The sequence below is a fragment of the Brugia malayi genome (genome assembly GCF_000002995.4).
Source record: "Brugia malayi strain FR3 genome assembly, contig: Bm_v4_Chr3_scaffold_001, whole genome shotgun sequence".
Taxonomy (NCBI): domain Eukaryota; kingdom Metazoa; phylum Nematoda; class Chromadorea; order Rhabditida; family Onchocercidae; genus Brugia; species Brugia malayi.
In genome coordinates, this window is record NW_025062477.1 from 10,570,320 (window position 1) to 10,585,407 (window position 15,088).

Consider the following 15,088-nt stretch of genomic DNA (forward strand, 5'->3'; position numbering starts at 1 on the left):
AAATTTTTACAATATACAAATAATTCATTGAATATATTATTTACCACTCACCATACAATATTTTATTAAATAAAGCAGGCAGGATTATTTGCTACTTACAGATTAAATATTTCATTATGCAGTGACATTTAATTTCACTATTCACCAGCTTCCTTTATGCAAATATTACTCCATTGTTTCAACTATTAAAATTTGTCCCATCCTTTCAAACATCGTTTCAGCTTATGTTGATCTTTTTCATAATAGCAGCGATAGCTATGGATGTATGTCAAAAGCAATAATTATCAAATTTCAAGTGATGCGTTAATATGAAGAACTTCAATCAGTAATATTATCAGTAGGCATGTAACATATCACTTTATTAAATGTACCAAATTGGAATCAGAATCTCATTTTTCATGATGTTATTTGGTTTATAAATTAATTATTATTACTGAAATGACAGAACACGCTACTGTGGCGCTTACTTCGGGATTCAAAAGAATATTTATGAACTATCCAGTTGGAAGTGAGGAAAGAGAAAATGTAGGGGAAAAAATATGACAAACAATGGACAGATTAAAAACTGTTTAAACCTATGGTTTTTAATTCCAACAATCCGAAATAAAAAGCTTCCATTTGAGCATTTCTGTCATTTTACAAAATTGTGTTCCACCATGTTCTTCACCGTATCTATGATAGCCATTATTTGGCTCAATCTTCTACATTGCATCGCTTCTGATAAAAATGAAACTTTCCATCTACTTAATCTCGACACCGGTGATGAAATCTTCACAAATAATAGTTATTCTAGCATCTCAGACAATTTCGATACCCTTGATTACAACAATTTTGAGCCATTGTTTGGTCCAGAATTTTCGTTTGATCCTTCGCAGTTCATTGATTTCGCTCAGTTGAGTGAAATTGAGGATATAAGCAGTAAAGAATCAAAACGCGAAGCTGATCAGATCACAGATACTTCTTATCCTGGCTTTTCACATAGCTATGATTTCATCGGCCACACTAATTCGGAGTCATCACTTGGCTCAGATATGGATTCATACAGGAATGTGTGGAGAGAGGGTAATGGAGAAATAAAAACGAATGATGATAAAGTGCGACATCTTTCTATTAGAGGTGAGATTTTTGCTTCAAATATGCGAAAGACTAATAAACAGCATCTTGTAATCTAAGTTATTTAGATGCTGAAAGTAGAACTTCTTCGCCACCTAATCTCAACAGCGATGACATTGTCACATATATGCACTTTCCTCATTCACAGCAAAATGCTATTCCGATCTATTTTGACCAACTTACTCTTTCCTCGGACGACACATCCGGTCAACATGGAGCTGCTGAACAGAGCAACATCGATAACCACAGGGGAAATACTGGTGGAGAATCAGAAACAGGTGATGATAAATTGCATAACGACTTTTCGTTCTATCTTTTATAGTTCATTACTTTTATCAACAACATGACATTGATTACATAAACAATGAAGAATCGAAAACCAAAAAATCTTACCACAACGGAAAATTCATAATTATTTGCGTGAAATCTTTCCATTAGAAGTAACAGTTCTGTAATCTAATTTAAATCAAAAGTATTCAGTTGCTGAAAGTGATACTTCCTATTTACCTAAATCCAACACCAGCAACGTTATCGCCTATATTCATTATCCTGGTTTACAAAATCCCATTCCGATCTATTTTTCCTCGGATGACACATCCAGCCAACATGGAAATGCTGAACAGAGCAACATCGATAACCACAGGGGAAATACTGGTGGAGAATCAGAAACAGGTGATGATAAATTGCATAACGACTTTTCGTTCTATCTTTTATAGTTCTTTACTTTATCAACAACGTGAAATTGAAGATAGAATTAATAACAAATCAGAAACCAAAACTCATTTCATTTTTCAGAGGCAAAAATTAGTGCCTTAACACGAATTTTTCAGATAAGAGAAATTATAATTGTCATTATCGCGGGTGTGCTATGATCACGAAAAATTACAACGAATATCTAATACATAAGAAAACACACGGTCAACCATTCATCTATGAATGCAAAGTGCCCGGTTGTGGGCGGACATACGATATTGTAGGATCACTTTACTATCACAAGCAAACTCATGAACCTCATCACTCGTGCGAGTGCTGTGGTAAACTCTTCGCTACCAGGAAGCGATTAAATTGTCATAAGAAGTTCTGCCCAACAACACTTCGTTAGTTTGCAAATTTAGCGGAATTTTAAACAGATATGTCAGCTTGAAATAGTGCCTGTGAAATGAAATTGTGCTGAGTGACAATACAATGGAATAATTAAGCAAGTTCTTGTGATCTAAATTATTTGAAATGTAATGTGGTAAGAATATTTCATAGGAGTGATATTTTCATGGTTTATCAGATTAATTAATTAGCTGCCATACACCACAATAGAATACCAATTGCAAAAACAAATATCACAAGGGTTTTTTAAGCAAAGCTTTTTAGGCAAAAGCTACGAATGTCTTTATGTCGGGTGTGCTGTGATCGCGAAAACTTATAACGAATATTTAGCACATAAAAAAACACACGATCAACCCTTCATTTATGAATGCAAAGTGCCCGGTTGTGGGCGGACATTCAACCATGATTCATCATTACGACGTCACAAGAAAACGCATCAACCTCGTCTTCAATGCGAGTACTGTGGCAAATCCTTTTCCTATGTGACTACATTGAAATCTCACAAGAAGTTGTGCTCCAAAGCTCCTCGTTAGTTTTGCAAAGTTAACAAAATTTATATCAGACTTGAAATATATTACAGAACATCTCTGACCGCAGAATAATAATACAAAAATTCACTAGACTCACATTAGATGCGACATATTTCATATCGCGCACTTAATGCGCAGCAGCTGGCGTAAGAACTAACTGCTTAAAAAGATGTTGACAATATTGACAGTAACACTTTGTTTTTCTAATTTGTGCAGAAAAGCATACCATTCCATTCAAAAAACCAAGCTCCGACGAACTTCTGATCATTTCTTTTTGAGCAAGTAAAAAAAAGCAAGAAAACAAGTAAAAATTTCCATTCTAGAAAATGGGACACAATTTGGGCATTCTTCGCAAACATGAGAGTAGCAATCAGACGTTTTCGTGGCATCAGAATGCAGTGAACATTTTATAATTTCATTTTATCATTGGATTTTATAATATTTTCTTTATTTAGTATAATATCATAATATCACAGGAATGTATAAACATACAGGAATGTATAGACAGTAAATTTTTGAAGACGAGCGTTTAAATATATAAAATGCGCTTACAACTGTCGCGAATTTCAATTTCGCGAAAACTTTTAACCAATTTCATAATATCATAAATTATCTCTCCTTTTAAAATTGTAAACAATATTACGGTTTCAAAAATCATCTCTTCATAAATTTGGCTTCTTAAGATTTATTACTCACGTAATTGTATGTAAAATTGAAATTAGCTTTCATTTTAATCTCTTCTTTGTAAACACTTCTAACTCTTCACACATGTGTTTTTTATCTTAGACACGCCCAATCCTCACTCATATAAATTCAATTCTAATAAAAAAATAAAATTGATTGTCATTATTGTCGACTATAATCTCTCATAACCAATCTAAATTTCTTCCAATTTTATAAAGTCTATTTCTACTGTTCAGGTTACTGATAATACGTTAAATAAAAAATATTTATTAATCTTTCTGCTGTATTACAATTATTCGAGTATCAAACGACAAACCTTTCACGATAACAACTGAAATAAACAATTTGTTGTGCAAGAGCTAATATAAAAAAAAAAAATCATAAGTGAGAGAAAAGTATTCACCTAGTACAAATGTGCATCCACTCCAATAAAATATGCAATTTTCAACTAAGTATATCATATAGAAAAGGATCAGGATAACACTTACATTTTAAGCCTAGGAAGATACTTATACCTATACTTATTAATGGACCAAAATGTGTTGACAGTGGTGACAATAACGCTTCAGTGATAATATGGTAGTAATAGAGAAAGGAATACTTCATTGCACTCTTGGCAAAATTGCTATTGTTTTTCTGAATTGTGAAAGATATGAAGAAAAACATTCGTTCCGTCCACAAAGCCAAAATGCGACGAACTGCTTTTGGCATAATAAAACAACATCTAAAAAATCTTCATTCCAAAAAGCGGTACACAATTTGGACATTTTCGCTACATCAATTAATAATTTAAGAAAAATTAGTTAATAATTTGAAGGAAAATTAACTCACTCAAGAAATCAATATTTCTCTTCTTTTAATACTCTATCGTTAGACAACAGAATAAAATTCAAATCTAGTTTCATCTATGTAACTTATTTCTAACCAAAAAAATACGTAATATGGTCAAAGTATTGTCACATTAAACCAAATGTCTGTTCATCTACCTTCTGAAATTTTTTATTCAAAATAAAACTTCTAAGGTGCTAAATACTTACTAGAATTAATGATAACTGAGGGTGAAGCAACAAGTTCGAAAATACATGAAAGTGTATTTGCACGTTTCGTCTCAAGTTATAAAAGATATTCTATGAATCACAATATGCCAATTTATTGTAAATTATAAAATAGTTTTCATTAAACCAATTGATAGGTCTTTTCGATTAGAGAGCACATTCCAAATCTCAGAGAGACCCCAAAAATATTTATAAATATGAACAAATATTTCTTTCTGAAAGTCTGAAATAGCCTACTTCAGCGTATATTTTAAAACAGCCAATTGATAGGCCGGCATTCTGCCGTCATCAAATTAAAATATTTAGGTACCAATTAAAAGATCACTTTAATTTTCATAAAATTATATAATGCAGTGAAAGAAGTCCTAGACACCAAACGGCAAAAGCACTGACAATAAATAATAGTATGAAGTGAGACCGGAAAAAATAACGAAAGGGAGAATCATATTGAAAAATTAATTAATAATTTGAAAAAAAAAATATTTTTGTTACCAGGAATTCCTCGGCAAAAAATTCTTCTATGGTTTTTATGCACTACCAACGATAAAACTTGAAAATGATTAGGAAATTAAAGTTAATAACATGTAGTCAAAATGTAAAACAAATGCTAAATATCCGTTCTACAACCAATCTTTCATTACAAAGTTTACGACAGTTTAACTAATTAATCGAAGTGATTTTGTAACATGTCGAAACAATTTGTAACCAATCTATAAGACGGAAATTTTATGGAATAAAGATTGTTATTCCTAACATCAATGATTATTCCATTTAAAATTGTGTCATAAATAATTATATAACTTTATCTTCCAAACTAAACTGCAACTAATCTTGCATGCATTCTGCTTGTTCATCAGTCATCTGTAAAGTGATTTGTTACAAGCCAATGTCCACTATATAACCTGTTGTCTCGGCTTAATACTCCTCTACAACCTACTGTTCTCTATCGAACGACAATCTGAAGCAGTCCCAAGCAAATTTCTAATACGACCGACTACCCATGACTCTAGTTTACGTCTATCAGTTAGCTACAGTTACTTCATCGTTGAACAAAATAAAATCTCCCGCCATGTCTCTTGCAAATACTTTGGTCAAATGCTCATATCTCCAAAGAATTTTGATTTCATGATTTTATTTTAAAATGACCCTGTATTATTTCAAGTTGTTTCAGAACATGATCATCATTCCTTGGTGATGAACGCGAACTCTGAGAATGTTTTTGATTTGTAGATTTTTTCTTTTACGGAAAAAAGAGCTATCATCACAATTAGACTCAGCTAATACAGAGTCCGATCATCGCTTCCATCGACTCATTACAATGTCAACATTTCACTTTCATTCTCTTACTCATCATATCTTGCGAGCGAACCCAATCTGGATGCCTTTCCCTTACCCATCATATCTCGAGGACATATAACGCTGCAATTTACATTTGGCCAAATACCTTCACTTGCATTGGGCATCTGTCAGGAATTAAATTTATTTGCATGAAAAAACACCATAAGTGATTAACCAAACAATGTGCTTGCAAAATTTGTTTCATAAAGTAATTTGAGTTCTCATCTAAGAGAATATTAGAGGCAGTCAGTATAATTCGATAACCTTTTGTCTCACAATGATGAAAGTAAGGACATACAGCACTCACTCGATGTACATTAGCCATCAACAAGTGAAAGACCGAAGGAATGTAGAAGCAACTGAGAGAGACAAAGGGAGCAATTATTCCAGAGAGAAAACGATAACGAAGAAAGAGAGAAGAAGGGGCGAAAACTTGCCTGACACACTAATAATATACGATTAAGTGAGGGAGGGTAAAGTGCTTAAACTAAAAAGAAAAAAAAGCAGTGAATTACAAGACGAAAAAGAAAGCATATCTATGACGGAACATTCTTTGTACAACTGAGAATTAAATTGCTGGTGGATCACTTTCTCTTCCTCTGGTCCCTCCTCTCTCTCTCCTTTGCGCATTTACCCTAACTATATATATAAGAGTGCGGAGAATGGGCGGAAGAGTGGTATACTGCGTCATCGAGTCGTATTGTCATTTCGTTTTCCTAATTAGATTAACTTTCAGAGTTCTCAGCAATTTATACTATTTCGGGAAAAATTCACTGATAAACAGACACATATGATAAACATCTAATATAATATGATAAACAGGCATTGTCTTGATTGAGCATACGAGAAGAGATGGGTGATTGGCATTGATTGAGTCATAAAGCAGTTTACCCAGACAAAAATTAGGGAGGAAAATTAAGCAAGCAAGCGTTCTTATTAATGCGCACCAAAATGTCCTCCATTTTATATATGGCGCTAACTCAAAAGATAGAAGTGAGGTGAGAAAAAACACCTCGGAGTGATAACGGCAACAACGATAGCATATCAGGTGATAGCATATCAATGTGGTATTATTCCAGACGGAATAAAGACGAGCCCTTGAGTGATTTGATGACTCTTCGCTTGCTAACCCATCACCTATTCCATAAGAAGCAGTAGTAAGTTACCCCACATATTTACTCCAACGAATCTCCTTACGATTAACGACCTCTCACAAAATAATGAATCAAATTATCAAATCTTCCACGACAATAGTTATTTTAACATTCAGGATCGGCAAAAAGAAGGCAGAGATTAAAATGAGTTATATTGCTGAAAGAATGGTGCTTTAAATTACTAAATCAGAATTTTTTTTTTTTATCACATTAAAATTTTTGCTTATCTCCGGTCAATTCATTGTGAGCCGTTTTCCATTTTTGGCTGCTCTGGAAATTATGTCCACTACAGTTCGATCAGTTATTGATTAAGATGGGAAGCAGTACCTAAGAATAGACATCGGAAATAAACCAATATATTTCCAGTTGTCAATTAATTGATGTCACCAAAATTTAAAATCTAAAATTTTTACAATATACAAATAATTCATTGAATATATTATTTACCACTCACCATACAATATTTTATTAAATAAAGCAGGCAGGATTATTTGCTACTTACAGATTAAATATTTCATTATGCAGTGACATTTAATTTCACTATTCACCAGCTTCCTTTATGCAAATATTACTCCATTGTTTCAACTATTAAAATTTGTCCCATCCTTTCAAACATCGTTTCAGCTTATGTTGATCTTTTTCATAATAGCAGCGATAGCTATGGATGTATGTCAAAAGCAATAATTATCAAATTTCAAGTGATGCGTTAATATGAAGAACTTCAATCAGTAATATTATCAGTAGGCATGTAACATATCACTTTATTAAATGTACCAAATTGGAATCAGAATCTCATTTTTCATGATGTTATTTGGTTTATAAATTAATTATTATTACTGAAATGACAGAACACGCTACTGTGGCGCTTACTTCGGGATTCAAAAGAATATTTATGAACTATCCAGTTGGAAGTGAGGAAAGAGAAAATGTAGGGGAAAAAATATGACAAACAATGGACAGATTAAAAACTGTTTAAACCTATGGTTTTTAATTCCAACAATCCGAAATAAAAAGCTTCCATTTGAGCATTTCTGTCATTTTACAAAATTGTGTTCCACCATGTTCTTCACCGTATCTATGATAGCCATTATTTGGCTCAATCTTCTACATTGCATCGCTTCTGATAAAAATGAAACTTTCCATCTACTTAATCTCGACACCGGTGATGAAATCTTCACAAATAATAGTTATTCTAGCATCTCAGACAATTTCGATACCCTTGATTACAACAATTTTGAGCCATTGTTTGGTCCAGAATTTTCGTTTGATCCTTCGCAGTTCATTGATTTCGCTCAGTTGAGTGAAATTGAGGATATAAGCAGTAAAGAATCAAAACGCGAAGCTGATCAGATCACAGATACTTCTTATCCTGGCTTTTCACATAGCTATGATTTCATCGGCCACACTAATTCGGAGTCATCACTTGGCTCAGATATGGATTCATACAGGAATGTGTGGAGAGAGGGTAATGGAGAAATAAAAACGAATGATGATAAAGTGCGACATCTTTCTATTAGAGGTGAGATTTTTGCTTCAAATATGCGAAAGACTAATAAACAGCATCTTGTAATCTAAGTTATTTAGATGCTGAAAGTAGAACTTCTTCGCCACCTAATCTCAACAGCGATGACATTGTCACATATATGCACTTTCCTCATTCACAGCAAAATGCTATTCCGATCTATTTTGACCAATTTACTCTTTCCTCGGACGACACATCCGGTCAACATGGAGCTGCTGAACAGAGCAACATCGATAACCACAGGGGAAATACTGGTGGAGAATCAGAAACAGGTGATGATAAATTGTATAACGACTTTTCGTTCTATCTTTTATAGTTCATTACTTTTATCAACAACATGACATTGATTACATAAACAATGAAGAATCGAAAACCAAAAAATCTTACCACAACGGAAAATTCATAATTATTTGCGTGAAATCTTTCCATTAGAAGTAACAGTTCTGTAATCTAATTTAAATCAAAAGTATTCAGTTGCTGAAAGTGATACTTCCTATTTACCTAAATCCAACACCAGCAACGTTATCGCCTATATTCATTATCCTGGTTTACAAAATCCCATTCCGATCTATTTTTCCTCGGATGACACATCCAGCCAACATGGAAATGCTGAACAGAGCAACATCGACAACAAACACTTCTCGGATGGTTTAAATATCCTAGATCACAGGGGAAATACTGATGGAAAATCAGAAGCAGGTGATGATAAATTGCATAACGACTTTTTGTTCTATCTTTTATAGTTCTTTACTTTATCAACAACGTGAAATTGAAGATAGAATTAATAACAAATCAGAAACCAAAACTCATTTCATTTTTCAGAGGCAAAAATAAGTGCCTTAACACGAATTTTTCAGATAAGAGAAATTATAATTGTCATTATCGCGGGTGTGCTATGATCACGAAAAATTACAACGAATATCTAATACATAAGAAAACACACGGTCAGCCATTCATCTATGAATGTAAAGAGCCCGGTTGTGGCCGAACATTCGACCATAAATCATCATTTGTCAGTCACAAGCAAACGCATCAACCTAAACAATACGGAGATAGAGACAAACTCTTTAGCAGGAAGAACGCACTGCAATTTCATAACATGTACTACGGCTCACCTCGTTAGTTTTATAAATTTAACTTCTAAAAATCAAAAAAATTTCCTTTGAAAAAGTTTTTTTAAAAACGTTCATTTCGATACATCGGTGACATGGTGTTATTCAGAAAATACTGCGACATTTTTCTAATCTCAATTTGTTTTGCGTACGACAAAAGACAGACGGCAAACATTAGCAAATTATAGCAACTGATGCTCTAATATCTCGAAGATTTATCATCTTTTTTCCTAATAAATTATTTGTCATTACTCGATTACATGAAGTTAGGAGTATAAACAGTGAAGAAAATTGAAACTGAAACTCATTTAGCTATAACAGAAAAATAATAGTCATCTATTGTGTGAGGTCCTTCCATTAGAAATAACATCACAAAGAAACAATATTAAAAGTTTTGCTTTAAACATATGAGAAGATATTTAAACAGATTCTTGTGATCTAAGTAATTTGAAATGAGATGTGTTAAGATTATTTTATGCATTTTTATGATTATTTCTCACATGGATTAATAATTGATAAGATCAATGTCATAAGAGTTTTTCAGACAAACGAAGCTTTGAATGCCTTTATCCCGGGTGTACTATGACCACGAAAAGTCTCAACGAATATAGAGCACATGGGAAAACACACGGTCAACCATTCATCTATGAATGCAAAGTGCCCGGTTGTGGGCGGACATACGATATTGTAGGATCACTTTACAGTCACAAACAAACTCATGAACCTCATCCCTCGTGCGAGTGCTGTGGCAAACTCTTCGCCACCAGGAAGCTACTGAATTGTCATAAGAAGTTCTGCCCAACAACACTTCGTTAGTTTGCAAATTTAGCGGAATTTTAAACAGATATGTCAGCTTGAAATAGTACCTGTGAAATGAAATTGTACTGAGTGACAATACAATGAAAAATTCTCAATTGCACTTTTTGTTGCAACTATACTCGAAAATAAGCAACTTCTTGTGATCTAAATTATTTGAAATAGAATGTGGTAAGATTATTTCATAGGAGTGATATTTTCATGGTTTATCAGATTAATTAATTACTGCCAAACACCACAACAGAATACCAATTGCAAAAACAAATAATTTTTTAGGCGAACAAAGCTACGAATGTTATTATCCCGGGTGTGCTGTAATCGCGAAAGGTTATAACGAATATTTAGCACATAGAAAAACACACGGTCAACCCTTCATCTATGAATGCAAAGTGCCCGGTTGTGGACAGACATTCGATTGTATACCATCATTTTGCGCTCACAAACAAACGCATCAAACTCATCTTCAGTGCGCGTACTGTGGCAAACTCTTTTCCTCTGTGACCACACTGAAATCTCACAAGAAGTTATGCTCCAAAGCTCCTCGTTAGTTTTGCAAAGTTAATAAAATTTATGTCAGCTTGAAATAGAATGGGTGTGAAATGTATTATGAAACACTTGTGACCACTAAATCACAATACAAAATTCATTTAAAGCACTCATTAAATGTGACATATTTCATATCGCGCACTCAATGCGCAGCAGCTGGCGTAAGAACTAACTGCTTAAAAAGATGTTAACAATATTGACAGTGCTGCTTTGTTTTTTTAATTCGTGCAGAAAAGCATATCATTCTATCCGCAAAGCCAACTGCGACGAACTTCTGATCATTTCTTTTCGCGCTATAAAACGACTAAAAAATTTCATTCCAGAAAGCAAGGCACAATCTGGACATTCTTCTCAAAAATGAGACAGGGAAGGCGCATAGCAATCGGGCGTTTTCAAGGTATCAGAATGAAGCGACTATTTTATAATTTCATTTTATCATTAGAATTTTTCCTGTTTTATCTTTATGTTCTTTATTTCCTATAATTTCATATAAATCGCATAAACGGATCAGTTGACTATGAAACTTAAAATTCGAAGGCAAGCATTCGAGTAAACAAAATGCGCTCACAACTGAAATACACAATTTGTTGTGCAAAAAGCTAACGTAAAAAAGCATCATAAGTGAGAGGAAAGTATTCCTTTAATAATTTATAACAAAATTAGGCAAAGTGGTTTTAACCAAAAAATGGCATTATAAGAAAAGAAATAAACTAGCATCTGTAATTTAATCTAAACCTTAAAGCAGAATAAATGGCGGATATTCCGTTTAAGTGAAAAAACTTTCTAGGGTATCTGACACTAAAAAATTTTGTAAGTGAACCGTTGAAAAGTGAATGTGGAGAAACATCAAAGATTTAGGATCTCAAAAACATTGTCGCGAATTATAATTTCGCGAAAACATCTGTCTAAAATAATAAATAATAATAATAATAAATAATAAAAAAAATTTAATAAAAACTAATTAATCATTTTTAGTTTCATAATATCATAAACTAACTTCTTATAAAATTAGATTCTTAAGATTTAAAACCAATAAAAACAAATCAATCATTTTTAAATAGTAAACAATCTTGCAATATCATAACTTATCTCTCATTAAATCAAGCTTCTTATGATTTATTACTCATGAGATATTAAATAAAATTTATTGTAAACGCTTCCAATTCTTAACGCGTATGATTTTATCTCAGACACGCCCAATCCTCACTTATATAAATTCAATTCTAATAAACAAAATTGTCGAATGCTACTCTGTTAACTAATACCAATTCCTCCGGTCTTCTTTATTATAAATTTCTTCTCTCTTTTTATTGCTGGGTTTATTAATACTACATTTTCGAAAAATAAAGATTTATTAATCTTTCTACTGTATTACATCTATTCGAATATCAACCAGACAAACCCTTTGCGACAAATTTAATGGTGCCACGAGCCGGGACATATCAAGCTACATTATTGCGAGCTTTCAACCGACAAAGGAAAGGTTAGGCAATCTTCTTAAAGAAGTAAATCAACTGGAGATCAAATCTCCAGAACCAAGTATGACAATAGAAGAAAAAAAGATCTTTATGTAATAAGAAAAAGAGTATTAGAAGATAAACTTCGAAGAATCCAATTATGCGTAACTACGCTTGAATCTATCAATGATAAATGGTTCACATATACTCAACAAATCGTCACGATGAAAAGAAGAGAAGAAGGGGAAGCAATAAATTTGTCGCAAAGGGTTTGTCTGGTTGATATTCGAATAGTTGTAATACAGTAGAAAGATTAATAAACCTTTATTTTTCGAAAATCTAGTATTAATAAACCGAGCAATAAAAAGACAGAAGAAATTTATAATAAAGAAGACCGGAGGAATTGGTATTAGTTAACAGAGTAGCATTCGACAATAATGACAATGAAGAATTTTGTTTATTAGAATTGAATTTATATAAGTGAGGATTGGGCGTGTCTGAGATAAAATCATACGCGTTAAGAATTGGAAGCGTTTACAATAAATTTTATTTAAAATCTCATGAGTAATAAATCATAAGAAGCTTGATTTAATGAGAGATAAGTTATGATATTGCAAGATTGTTTACTATTTAAAAATGATTGATTTGTTTTTATTGGTTTTAAATCTTAAGAATCTAATTTTATAAGAAGTTAGTTTATGATAGTTTTTATTAAATTTTTTTTTATTATTTTAGATAGATGTTTTTGCAAAATTATAATTCGCGACAAACATCATTACTTTTCTATATGGAAGTTACTGTTTCACATATAATGCAGAAAACGACAAAATCAGCATTTATCATCAGAATCAAAAAGAACAACAAATGTCCATCCACTCCAATAAAATATGCAATTTTCTGTAACCATATCATTTGAAAAAGGTGTTTACAGTGGTGACAGTAGCGCTTCAGTAATACATCAGCAAGCTTTTAAAATATCAATTGAGAATATAATAGCTCATTGCTCTCTAGGCCAAATTGATAGTTTTTCTCATCCTTGAAGGATATCCGCTTAGCCACACTGTGACTATTCATTTATTTTGGCTGAACAAAGAAGCATCTAAGAAATTTTTGTGGTCAGTTGATAATCTTGTTTTAAAGCTAGAATTTTTGATGTTTTATTATTATTCTCATTACTGTTTGTCACTAATTTATCATATTTATCACGGTTGAGAGTATATTAAATTTATAATGAATAAAAATTTGTTCACCATAATAAGGCTATCATTCACTTATGCATTCAATATCTGTGAAAACCTAAATGTGAGAAACAAAATTTCTCCTGAAAATATTTGCTCAATTAGGCGACAAATTTCCGCTTAGGTGAAAAACTTTTTCCAATTTTCCGACATTGAAAAATTAAAAAAAAAAAAATTACAAAGAATTCAAGTCTTGTTAAAAACAATTTATCTACAAAGGGAATGAAGAGAAAATGATTAAGATAAGCATACAAGTAGTAAAGGTACAAAAAAACATGCAAGTGATGAATGCATAGAAAACATGCAGAACAAATATAAGTACATGATGACCAAAATTAAAAGGCATGCAAAAAAAAAAAAACATGCAGTTAATAAAATAGAAAAATACAACTAATCCCAAATATAAGTGAAGGTAATTTGAAAAATAAAGCATGCTGTTAATACAATTCAAAAAAGTTAATGAAATGCAGATAATAAAATATAAAAATAGAACTAATTCCCCATATAAGATAATTAAAGATAATTAAAAAAAAAGTATGCAGTTAATAAAATAGAAAAATACAACTAATCCACCATATAAGTGAAGATTATTTTTAAAAAAAAGCATGCTGTTAATAATATTCAAAAGAGTTAATAAAATGCAGAAAAAAAAAGCATGCAGTAGTGGAAATACAAGAATGTATGCAAAAAATGAAAACGGCAAAAAAAAAATAGATAATTTCAATTGATTATTGTGATTATTGTAATTAATATTCAGTAAGAAATCCACTAAAAAGCATGCAACTAGTAAAACTGCAAGTAACGAAGCCATAAAAAACATATACAACCAATATGCATAAAAAAGTGCATGAAGACAAGACAGTTAGTGGAAATAGAAAAATGTATGCAGAAACACAATTAACAATGGTTTGTAATTAGATAAATTGCATTCAAAAACATTCGATTAAAAAAATTGGAGAAACACAAACACTGAAATGAATAAAAACCAAAAATAATAAATTCTGAAAAAAATTCAGAGATCAAAAAAGTTTCAAAAATTTGATAAATTAAAAAAAAATCAAGTGTTCAGGAAAATTAAAAATTCCAAAACTTTCAAAAATTTCTTAAATCTATGAACTCTATTAATTTAAAAATATACTCCAAAAATTATGGAATGAATTCAACGATTCAATGATTTGCACCAGATTTCAGAATGGCCTATTTTTTTTTTCAAATTCCTAGTCTCTAAGTTATTTGCTTATCCTACATCTAACCTCAGTTTTCTCCATTCACTATTCAATAAGCTTAGACCAATCACAAGACCAGGTACCAACTCTTGATTCAGTTCAAGAACAAAGAAAAAAATAAAACATTATTAAATTAGTCGATTACAACATAATTTCTCAACTTAGTAATTCATTTTTCATCTTATCTTTTTTGTTC

The 15,088-nt window shown here is 31.8% G+C and overlaps 2 protein-coding genes across 2 annotated transcripts; both read left to right on the forward strand.

Moving 5' to 3' along the window:
* Nucleotides 1–656: 656 nt before the first annotated feature.
* Nucleotides 657–2,747, forward strand: Bm17661 (Uncharacterized protein; the record flags this gene model as incomplete). The annotated part of the gene is made up of 5 exons (XM_043080781.1): nucleotides 657–1,116; nucleotides 1,182–1,391; nucleotides 1,594–1,785; nucleotides 1,944–2,210; nucleotides 2,479–2,747. The coding sequence occupies 5 exons, from the start codon at nucleotides 657–659 to the stop codon at nucleotides 2,745–2,747; spliced, it is 1,398 nt and encodes a 465-aa protein (XP_042936715.1).
* A 5,287-nt stretch (nucleotides 2,748–8,034) lies between these two features.
* On the forward strand, nucleotides 8,035–10,973 carry Bm17662 (Uncharacterized protein; the record flags this gene model as incomplete). The annotated part of the gene is made up of 6 exons (XM_001892197.2): nucleotides 8,035–8,494; nucleotides 8,560–8,769; nucleotides 8,972–9,196; nucleotides 9,355–9,615; nucleotides 10,154–10,420; nucleotides 10,702–10,973. 6 exons carry the CDS (start codon nucleotides 8,035–8,037, stop codon nucleotides 10,971–10,973), a joined length of 1,695 nt encoding a protein of 564 aa, XP_001892232.2.
* Nucleotides 10,974–15,088: the final 4,115 nt, after the last annotated feature.